This window comes from Calidris pugnax, unplaced genomic scaffold, assembly GCF_001431845.1.
Source record: "Calidris pugnax isolate Ruff unplaced genomic scaffold, ASM143184v1 scaffold244, whole genome shotgun sequence".
NCBI lineage: Eukaryota > Metazoa > Chordata > Aves > Charadriiformes > Scolopacidae > Calidris > Calidris pugnax.
Genome location: NW_015091141.1, coordinates 1,367,217 through 1,378,766, shown reverse-complemented (window position 1 = coordinate 1,378,766; position 11,550 = coordinate 1,367,217). Strand labels below are relative to the sequence as shown.

The following is an 11,550-nucleotide window of genomic DNA, read 5'->3' as shown; positions in this document are numbered from 1 at the left end:
CATACAAGCAGAACTTCTCAGCTCAAATTTACAAGCTCCTGATTTACAAGTTAAAAGTTCTTGAATGAAACCATTTTGTTGATGAGAGCATTGTTCAGGTACTTTAGAAGCAATTGCTGCTATCACTGCAGCCTTCCAACCGGCCCAGTGTCTGCAGATCCACAAGGAGAAGCTGCCCCAAGGCTCAGCAGGAGCTCCTTGTTCCTGGCTGCAGCCTGCATCCCCACTCTGGGACCCATGCAGCCTCTTACAGAAGTGCCATGTGCCCAAGCAAAGACATGCTGCAGGATCCAGGCCAGCACAGCACCACAACAGCATGAAATCAGAGACAGAGGACTCATTACAGCAATGTAGTGAGGAAGTTTTATTCGGAAACATGGTATAAGTTTGTAACCCAACACTGGGTGCATGACTCTGATGCCGGAGCATACGCAGTTACTACTGAAACACAGGAGTGTTTCGGACAATTGCTGTAATAAAACACAAAATTCTCATACTCCAATACCAGGACACTACAGCAATCTTTAGAATCATAGTTACATCCAAGGAATTCTCTGCACTTACAATTGACCCCACAGTGTAATCTACCTATATATAAGATTAATATATATAGCATGGGAAATTGAAAATCCTTGCTCCATAGCATGTATGAACATGTCAAGTCTTTTATAAATAAACATCCAGTGAAGAGAAAAAATTACATTTCTAGTTCATATTTATACATAAAGTACTAACAGCAATGGGTGGAAAATTGCACACAGGCCACCCCAAGCCATGCAGCAGGCTTGGAGCAGCCCATCCAATTTAGTATTGAAGTACACACATGACAGACAAGTCACTAACATACATCGCGCATTTACAAGAGATCAACTACCAAATTGGGACAACTGTACACATTGGAGAGACCATTTTCATTCTGGAGCTTTTTTTTTTTTTAAATGTGGATTTGTTACATCTCTTTACATCATACCGCAACGTTTACTTTGTGGAGAGGATAAGGGCAACAATGAGGCCATAGAGACCCAAGACTTCAGCGAAGATCAAGATCAGGATCATGCCCACAAATAGCCTGGGCTGCTGCGCTGTTCCCCGTACACCTGCGTCCCCCACGATGCCAATGGCAAAGCCTGCAGCCAGACCACTGAGGCCCACACTCAGGCCAGCACCCAGCTGAAGGAAGCTCCTGTAGGACAGAGAAAAAAAATGAGCTTCAGTGGGAAGCAAGAGGACACCCAACCCTTCAGCTTCAGGCTTTTTTTTTTTTTCTCCCATCAAAGGAAATACAAAGTTACATTTAAACATTTAAAGGTAACCTCTCCTTCCTGCAGAAAGAGCTTCTATGCTCTACACAAGCACCATATGTCTCAAAGCACATGCTTCCTGAGACTCCTGGTCCTGATACTTAAAAAAAGCCCCCCAAAAACAAGCAGCTATGCAAGATCTTTAGCTGATATTCAGGTACAGCTCATAGACTTAGCTAAGCTACTGGCCCTGCGAGTTCACATGGCCACCCAGCTTGTCTGTAGCCACTCCAGTCAGCTGCAGACTGCACGCTGCCAGACCTATGTGTGCTCCAGCCCGCTGGGATAGCACTTGCTGTAATGCCTGTCCCGCAGTCCCGTGTAGCCTGTTAGTAGCAGCTTTTGTCTCCCACCTTTAGCAACTTTACTATACAGCCACAGCACTTCCCAGTGACTATTAGGTCTCCTGCACTGCAAGGGTTGGACAGGAACGGTTGGGTTTTCCAGGCAGGGGAACCCGAGGAGCCATCCCTGTCAGTATCTGGCCACCTGGTAACTGCAAAGGAGCATTTGTACCTGCTGCTTCTGAGATCATGGCTTAAGCCAACCACACTGCTCACCCACTACAGCTTGTACAGTGACACATTCACTCTCAGACCTCAGGAGCATTGTTTTCTTCTGAGAGGTCTCAAGCCAGTTCCAACTGTTCTCAAAAGCCAAGATTAGATTAAGTTTCAGACTGTTGCTGACACAGAGGCCTGATGTATAGTGTGAGGATTGATTTACCAGAACATAAAGCAGCAAGCAATATTAATTATTCACTTGTGTCTCCCAGGCAACAGGAGAACTATTTAGACAGTCTGATTAGACAGTCTTGGAAAGACCTGTGTATTCCAGGTCTAGAATTTGGCACCATGGAACAAGCTAAGCCTCCTGTCCCACTACTGTCTGTAGATGGCTTCTCTCAAGCCAAGATGACAGCATTATCTCTGGCAGTGGCACATCTGACCTGTCTGACAGTCCCTCCTGGGGTCTTGAGGAAAACCCACCCATTCAGCAGCTCTAAATAGCAACAGTACAAACTTCAACAAAACTGACAGATTCAGCAACTTACTTGAATAGCGTGATGGAAGGTGAGAGGGCATTGGCAATGAGGACTGCCACTACGAGGCCATAGATAGCTATAATACCCGCCATGACAACAGGGATAATTGACTTCATGATGAGCTCAGGCCTCATGACAGACATGGCTGCAATACCCGTGCCACTCTTTGCTGTTCCATACGCGGCTCCCAAGGCTGGAAGAGAAAAAAAAACGAGTTAAACATCCCCAAATACCATTATGTTCACTAGGCTGCACTATTAGAATAGCTGAGTCAGCACAAGGAAGAATTGTGCAAAACTAAACATGGTCACTTGACTAGGCTTGTCAGCCAGGAATATTTCCCTAAGGGATAAGGAAGTGACCTATCCAGAGTTGTAGACCAAAGCTACATCAATAAAAAGGTGCTGTTCAAACAGAACTGATAGCAGAATACTCTCCCTAAGCTTGCTTCACAGCAGGGTATACTCCCCCAACAGACATTGATCCCCTCTTTAGGAACCAAAGCCCAAGGTCCCAAATCTTAACTTGTTACTTCAGAGTCTGTGCCCTCATAGAGGCTCCACTCAGCTGAACTGCAGAGGAAACAGCAAAGCATATCCTTCTCCTGCAGCAGGATGTAACCCAGCTGAAAACCAGCTCTTACAGTCACTGAACTTTGAGCCACTTGGGCTGAGTCCTCAGATGCACCCAATGTTTAACAAGTCACCTTCACAGGGCCTCTTCTTCCACAGAGCCTGTCTATGCTTTGTCCCGGGGTTAAATACTATTTCAGCTTCACCAGAAACACAGTGAGATAGCAACAAACTCATTATTGCTGCACTTCATTTCTTGGAGAAAGGACACCCTTTTCATCTACCAATAGCCTCACCTGTGAAGGACTCAGGTCCAAGCACTTTCTAATCCAATCACTGGAACCACAAAGTAGAGTACAGCTTGTGGGCCACAGAAGACCCCAAACCACCTTACCTCTAAGGTTCACTGATCACCTGTGCCAACACTTGAGCATCACAAGACCAACACCGGAATCCAAAGCCTGGTTTTCAGAGCAGAACATGAGATTATCATTGCTAACTGAGAACTGCTAGAAGAGTCCCAAAGCACTACTCCAAAAGTAACTTCTGCCTTGAAAACTTTGTATTAGTCTCACAAAAGCTTCCATGACTACCTCATTCTTTGATTCTTAAGTACTTGGAAAGACCCCTTTCCTTCCAATCTTGCTCTGGAGAGGAAGTTAAGGAACTCCTTAACTCCAGACTGCACTCACCATCACCCAAGAGACAATACACAGGTCAGCAGCCATCCAGGACTAAGTCCTTGAGGCAGCACTGCAAGGTATGTGGAAGGGTAGGTACTCTCCTTTTCAGACATCGTCAGGCTGATATTCAAAGCTAACAGTCCTATTTGGCATGAAAATGCTCTTGCCTGCTGAAAAAAGGCTACTGGAGAGTATTAAAACCACAGGGATTTCAAACCTCTGTACTGTTCAGAGACTCACTATTTGAGTTTGTTCCATCAACTTAGAAATTAATGTTTCTACAAGGAGAGCTGCTTCTTCCACAAGGATCTGTAGCTGCCTTGCACCAGCATCCAAGCGCTGCTCGGAGGTATCCAAAGAGTTTAGGATATCAGCTTTCCTGCTTCTCATCCAACATTCACAAAGCCTATCTTTGAGCAGTCAAGAACTGAGCAGTAATCCTCCTGGCTTTGCACTGAAAAACTTCAGAAGATTAATAAAGGTAGCACCACTGCACTATGACAGATTCATTGTCAGAAGGAAGTTTAGTTTTAGTTACAAAAACCTGAAAAGGGAAAGCCTGATTATCAACTCGAATTGGTTCTGCAGTAGCACAGCTCTTGAGCTGTCACTGTGCCAGGTGTGAAGGGCTGCTCAGCACGGTTCGGAACTGGAATCCAGCTCCGGATGAGGCCTGGGCCAAGAAAAGACCACAGGTTTTACCCGCAAGCGTAAGCTGAGCCTGGAAGGTAGTGCACAGACTGAGGCAGCACTATCAGTGCTGGTGCTGTTAAAGGGTCTAGGCCCCAGAAGTCTAGAAAGAAATCACTTACTTGAATAGGAACCTCTTCTGTTGGATGAAGCATCTTTGAAGGACTAGTAAGTAGAATCAAGATTAAGCACGTCTAGACTTCTAGACTGGCTATAGCATTTAGCAGCAGCCACTTCTCATCTGGAATCCTTTCTAAAACTCTCTAGAAACAGACTCATAAGGGAAGTTCACTATTTAAAATTAGATCAGTCATTACTTCCTCCAAGTCTGAAGTTGAAAGGTGTTGCAATTAATGCAGTGATGGATTACAGAAACTGATTTCGTAATCCCATTTACGGAAAGCCAGCCAGCTCAAGCTTTTGGAGAGGGGCTGATCAGCATGTAGTTGTCAGTTCTCAGTTGTTAAATCCCAATTTTAGGTAATATGCAAGAGCTTATGTCTTGAACTTGTTCTAGACACACTAACAAATGAAGTCCACATGCACTCTGTTTTACACAACAGTTTCAAGTAGCACTGAAGATCTATTACACTCCCACTAGGTAGACAGTCACAGGTGCTACAAATACAGCTTCAGAGCTTTGTGCATCCACATCCTGATCAACAGACCACTGGAGTCCCTGCAGCTGCATCTCCCATATCCAACAAGGCAGCTGCTCTTACTGCTCTTCACTAGCCTGAGGCATTCTCCTTGCATCTTTTGCCATACACCAATATTCCAGCCCAGGGGGCAGAGACGATATCCCCTTCCCACCATGACAGAGCCATCTGGTAGCTCAGCTATTCTCTTATGGGCTATTTGGCACTTAGGTCATCTTGATTTGTACCTCTTGGCAGCTGGGAATGTCTGAAGCACATGTGCTTCATATGCTGCATTTAAATACCCCAGAAAGTTGGAAGGACATGTTTTCCAAAATCTTCTCAGTGCCTTGAGTGTGAAGAGATCTACGTGGAAGACAGTGAAAATGGAACAAGAGCTGTATCATTGTTACACACCAAGACTCCATGTATTTGCTTCACATCACCTCTAACATGCAGACCAATTAAGCTCCAACACTACCTTTAAAGCATACAAACACAGAGCTATTAGAACATTTACCTGGCAGCCAGAGAAGCAGCAATTTGCCACCCAGCTTCAGCACAGGAAGAAGCCATTCTGGCCTATCACCAGGAACTGTGCCATTTATAAGTTCAATGGTGTTATAAAACAGAGAAATTGCTTCACACATCATTTAAGACCACCTACTCCCAGTAAGCGTGTTTCACATGTTAACTTGATTTTGAAATACTTCTGAAGAGTAACTCCTTGAACTCCTAGGCCAGAGTTGATTTCCTATTGCTCCTGGGGTTGAAACACCCCCCCGCAGGGTTGTGGATACACTGCCAACACCTTACCAGGGCCATTATTGCCTGTTAGTCACAAGCAGTAGTGAGTTGTACAGCTCCAAGATGGTGCATGAACTAGAAAGTAACTTGCCATCAGGCAATAGCTTCAATAAAGCCTGAAGACTAGTTATAGTCGTGCCACTGCCAGGAGTTGCAGTAGAGCTTTGCCTCAGATATCCACTGCCAGTGCTCCAGCAACCTGAGGTTCAGATCCAGCGCCGGTCCAAGCATTTGGACCAATCTTGTGTAGCTATAGTTACCACGCTCAGCGAGGTCACGCACCCAGAACGTTAATCCTGCAGCTAAGTTAGCAGCAAGTCACCTCACACGACACTCCCTCAATGCAGATAGAGGCTGTTACCAAAGGCCTTGCTGCAGCTCTGCAAAGCTCTGCAGACAGACACACACAGGCAGCGAGAGCGTTATCAGGGGCCTTCCAGCCAGGGAACCATTTGCAGAGATGCAGTTTCAGCAGTTGCAATACAGTCAGACATGCTCAGCCCAACAATACAGAGCTTCAGAACCAGTCACACACCCTCCAGCAGCGTTTGGTTCATTCACAGCCAGTGATTCCTCTTGTGTCCCACCACAGAGAAGCAGGTTTTCACGCTGCAATGTGTGAAAGATTCCAGAACACTAATAGGTAGGATTTCTCTGCATTAGGAAAGGAGCTAGAAACAAGTCAAACTTTCAATTAAGCTGCCATGGGTTACTATCATCAGAAGTTTGAAAGACCATTCTGGACGAGTGCTTACATCTGGAGCCTCTTATGATTAACCCATTATAAGTCAGGTTGCCCTCTGCAGAAGGGAGGCTCCCCTTGAAGCAGTCAGCAGGCATCAATTCACCTCAACACCTGTTTATCCTTGAGCAGGTTGTTCCTAAACAGCTGGAGAACTGTCAGAAGCAATAGCCTTGCTTTGCCATCCCAGAAACCCCAGCACTCTCAAAGAAACAGGCTTCTTCCCACTGGTATTCTCAGGCTCCTCCCACACCGCCACATTTAATATAGACACACTCCACCTCGGGTTACAGTAATGGATACTTCATGGCCACCCTGGAAAAACCCTGTTGCTACACCTCGTTGCATCCCCACAGAAGAGACAACCCCCTTAGTGGAACTGTATCTGGAGCCCATGCAAATTCAGATCTCACTGACCAAGAACTGGCTCCAACCACTCACCAGTGATGACTGGAGGGGTAAATAGATAAGCTGCCCTACAGGAAACTGCAGACTTTGAAAATCTTTAGTGAGTCACCTGTTACATGACGAGGGACAGCATGTTTTTTGTTCTTTCCTAATGTTATGAGAGGGTGTGGGGATTTCAAACAAGCTCAGCACCATCAGTTCACAGTGTTATCAGAACCAACCACCAGGCCCCTTACTCTTGTTCAGTAAACCTGAGAATTTAACAGGACTTACCAGTCAGCTGTCCAAGCAGCTGGGGCTGTTGCAATTAGTACTCTGGATTGTCTGACACACACAACCCATTTTTTTGTTGTTGAGTATGGTAAGGCTGACACACCACACCAAGGAGTAGTACAGGATTGCTCTTCTGCAAGCAGCAAGGTCCAGTCACTTATCATTCACCTTTATCATCATACAGACTCTGCTGCAACCTTAAAGATGACCCATTTCACAGCCTGGGCGGATCACTGTACTCCAAGTACTGACTGGCAGAGCAGTGTTACACCAGTTAGCAGGAGTCCTCTTCATCTAGTCAGTCTAACAGCCACCCAGCTCCAGCTGAGCTGCATCACTTGCATTGTGGGGAAGCCAAGGCCACTTGCCTGCACCCAGGAGACACTCCTGTGGCCAGACCAGCCTGACCTGAAGCCTCATGCTCACAAGACTCCCAATCTGAAGGAAGCAGGTTCAGCAAGTTATGCCTTACTGTCTGGCAAGGACAGCGAGCAGGTGGAAGCATGCACTTTTGTGAAACCATTGTTCCCCACATCATCCAGCAGCCTGACTGGGCTGGAGTTCTTCAGCTCACAACTGCTGCTTGAAATCAGTCAGGTTCTGGACCGATGGAAGAGGCTAGTTTTAGGAAAGGAGAAAAGGAAGTGTACTAAGAGGTCTCAGGGGGGCATTCATTCATCTCCACTGCTGCTCTGGATGTTCCCATCAGACAGGAAATATCTGCAGACCTTGTAGCCCACAGTGACTTCAGGGTGCCACGGGAGTCCCATCAGGTAAACTTTGAAGCCATGGTACATGCAGTAGCACATCTGCTTGAGCCAAGTTTTGTAGAGTCACTGGTAAATCCTGATGCCCAGTCTGATTTTCAGACAATCCTAAGTGGAAATGATGCCCTTGTTGAAGTTTCTTCCCTTAACTGAGCTGTAGAAGTACTGCCTGTCTAGTTCACTTTTCTTACAACACTTAATAGTCCGCTGATTAACCTGCTGGATGCTTTCACTGCTCTCTGCACTGGTAGACAGTTTGGTAGCTCAGACACCTGACCCACTGAGTTTTCCTGCCCATACCATGATGCTTTTGAAGTACTCTGCGAGCTCCTCTTAGGATGAGGGTTACAGTTCCTTACTGAGAAAAGAAGCAAGCAACTCTCCTCTCTACCACCTCCCTGCCTCTCCAGGGACGGTATTTCAGGAAGCACAAGTGTAATTTGCCTTCAAGGCTTCAAGCTGTTTATAGTCACAATGTCATCTAGAATCAGATTGCGCAGGGCTACCAGCTCCATCAAGCTAGATGTCCCAAGTCAGCAGTTTCACCATGAAGGCCCCTTAACAGCTAACCAACCGCTACAATATCCACAGCCCCAGTTTAAAATTAGAAGTATTATTTCATTAGCTCTGCAGCAACAATGAGCAGACACAGAACCTGCTGGCCAGAGTTCTCTCCATTAGCAGTCCCCCAGAAGCTTGGGAGTAAGGCAGTGTCAAAGGCACTGAAGACTTTGCATCCAGACGTTTAAGTAAAGGTCAAAGATCTTTGCAGGTCTAGTACAACTCCTCACCACATTATGGAGGCTGAAGTGGGGTGCACCTGGGACATCACATTTTTCTACACAGAGCATCAGCAAGTATAGAATCAGCCAGCTTTGCCCAATAACATGCTTTTCCATTTTGGCATGAAGTCACATGAAAAAGCCTCAAGGATTTGATCACTCAACAGCACCTGACACTGAGCCAGCCACATGTTTTACACATCGGAAATAAAGGAACTCCAGCAACCAGAACAAGTTCTAATCAGCAAAAGAACAGGCCAGCTCGAAGACAGCAAAGGTCACAGCAGGCAGCATGAGTCTTCCCAGCCACCATCAGTACAAGCTGACCAGAACAAGTTCTGCCATCTATTTACCATCAGCACTTAATGTTCAAACACGAAACAGTACTGCATAAAGTCACTTGTTTTCACATCAAACTAGCCTGGACAGTACAGAACCTGAACATGTTTACTAGAAACAGGTCTCAGAATTACAAGCTCCACAAGAATGTGATCTTTAGATAGCGTGAGTCAGACACGATCACTGCACCGCACCGGATCTAGGACAACTTCACATCGTTTTACATGTTTTTGCAGAAAGATTTAGCTCCTTACTTCTAAATCAGGGTGAGATTTTTAGTAACTAATGTTCAATTAACATCAGAACATGCTGTAATGTCACATCCCTGTTAGGAAAGCTACATGACTGTTAGGAAAGCTACATGACACTGCAAGTTTTAGTTTATCCTATATTGACACCTCTGCCATATTGCCTTAAAAATCCAAGTTGCTTCAATACACAAGCAGTTCAGTAATGTTCACAACTAAGAAATAATTTTGCTTCAGCAGTATCTATAACCTGTTGTTCCAGCGACTGAACCCACCACATATGCTTAGGCCCCAGCAAGAGACAATTTCATGGCTTAGACCTGCTGGCATTTCGACCATCTGAGAGACACTGCACCAAGGACCAACATGTACCAGCAGTGATGTGACAGTCACCAAACCTTCATCAATATAGCCTCAGCCCTCACTCTGAGTGAGCCTTCCCCCTTCACTTGCAATCTGACAGTACCATGCTATCAAACCCACAGCTTCTAGGAAACGCTTCACTTCTAGTTTAGACATGCCAAGCAACACTTTGAATTCTATTAAACTATTAAAATGCTGACTCAAGTTTGCATCCCTCACTGATGTTTCCACTGAAGGAAAACCCTGTCTAAAAGGCTATGGTCTCTTGCTTTTGAGTTTGGTTTTGCAAGAGGAATCCAGTGACTCCTCAGGAGCAAAGCTCAGTATTTAGGACCTTAATCACCACTGTTTTGCAAAAGGCAGTGATCTGCTGACTGCTTTTCCAACAAGACCTAGGTGTTAGTCTGTTCCTCCATTGTCTTCATTGGCCAAGAGGCTGGCAGGTCAGCAGAGCCAAGGCTGTCTCCTACAGCATCTCAGCCATACTGCTTCCAGGAAAGTCCTTACATGTCAAGTGCAAGTACAATGCCTTAACTCTGACATGGCAGGCCACTAATTGCCCTCAGCACAGAACACCTGTGTCCCATCACTGGGTACAACCTGAGCAAGACTAAACTCAGCCACTCAGGTGTGGTTTTGGTTTTTTTTTTTTAAAAAGATTAAAGCCAGGGACATGGCTGGTGTAAAAACAGTCCATGGTGCCAACACCAGCATGGCCAGACAGCTTCCTCTTTAACACTAGATTTAATCCACTGCCTATTTACACAGTTTAATCTACTGCACTAATCAATTAAGCGCAGTTTCCACAAGTTTGCCTTACAGATCTAGCTACCATCTCAGAGGCTACTCTAATATAATGAGATCCAGGCGCATAACAGCTATACACACTATACACAACTAGAGCTACAGCCAATTCTATGCTCAATTGGTTTTACTCCTCAACAGGGAGGCAAATCAGGTGGCAGACAGAGACACATCAGTGTGGTCATCATGCATGTGGAGACCTTGGCTGTCTCCAGAAGAGAAAACCAGACCAATTCCTATTTCCTATATTCCTAGTCACTGGTAACACTTGCATTTGGAAAAAACTCAGCTGGAGCCTTCCCCATGTCACACCCAAAGAGACCAGTGGGTCCACACCTACTGGTTAACAGCAATCAATGGTCAGAACAGCAGTGGGTTTCTGCAGAAGGCTTCCTCAGGCCCTGAGAGAGACACAGCACCGTACGATGGTCCTTCTACTGTAACACAGCCCTCACGGGTCTCTACACGGGTGTCTGTCAGCAGGGAGAGACAGGCCAGAATGACCCAGATGAGCCCACCCTGAGCCCCAGGGCCTCCTGACGCAGCCGGATGGAGCTTCCCTTTCCCGGCGTCTCCCGCACCTCCCGTTCAAAGGGAAGGCCAGGAGCTGCCGGTTCCCTGAGGCCATGGCTGCCCTGCCGGCCGGCCGCGCTCCGCCATTCCCGCACGCTCATGTTTCAACCCCATTAAAAACCGGTCTTGCGTTATCCGAGGAGCCTTTTAAGCACCGACTCCGCCCGTACTCGGCGGGAGAAGCGGCTGCCCGCAGCCTCGGGAGGGCCAAGGCAGAGGTGCCACCGGCACCGCCGAGCCCCGAGGGCGTCGCGGCCCGGCAGCCCCCCGAGGCACGGCCCGGCGGAGCCGAGTCTGCCGCCATCCCCGGGCGGCCGGCATCCAACCCCAGTCCCGGCAGGCCCGGAGGCGGCTGACCAGGGTCCGCCCCCGGGGAAGGGAGGGGGAAACCGGGCGGCGGCACCGCCGCAGTCACGTGGCAGCGGGGGCTCCGCCGCCGGCGGCACGCGCCGCGGTGACGTCACCCGCGCAGACCCCCCTCCGCTGCGCCCCGGTAGCCCGGATGGAGCGGGGGG

At 47.2% G+C, this 11,550-nt stretch overlaps 1 protein-coding gene across 1 annotated transcript in view; it reads right to left on the bottom strand.

Moving 5' to 3' along the window:
- Positions 1-349: 349 nt before the first annotated feature.
- ATP6V0C (ATPase, H+ transporting, lysosomal 16kDa, V0 subunit c) overlaps positions 350-11,550 on the bottom strand; it is a 12,686-nt gene continuing 1,485 nt past the window's right edge. The window contains exons 3-4 of the mRNA XM_014958687.1: positions 2,356-2,539; positions 350-1,183 (exon numbers count right to left, since the gene is read on the bottom strand). Coding sequence (XP_014814173.1) covers positions 979-1,183; positions 2,356-2,539 — 389 coding nt within the window. The 3' untranslated portion in view covers positions 350-978. The remainder of the gene's footprint in view (positions 1,184-2,355; positions 2,540-11,550) is intronic.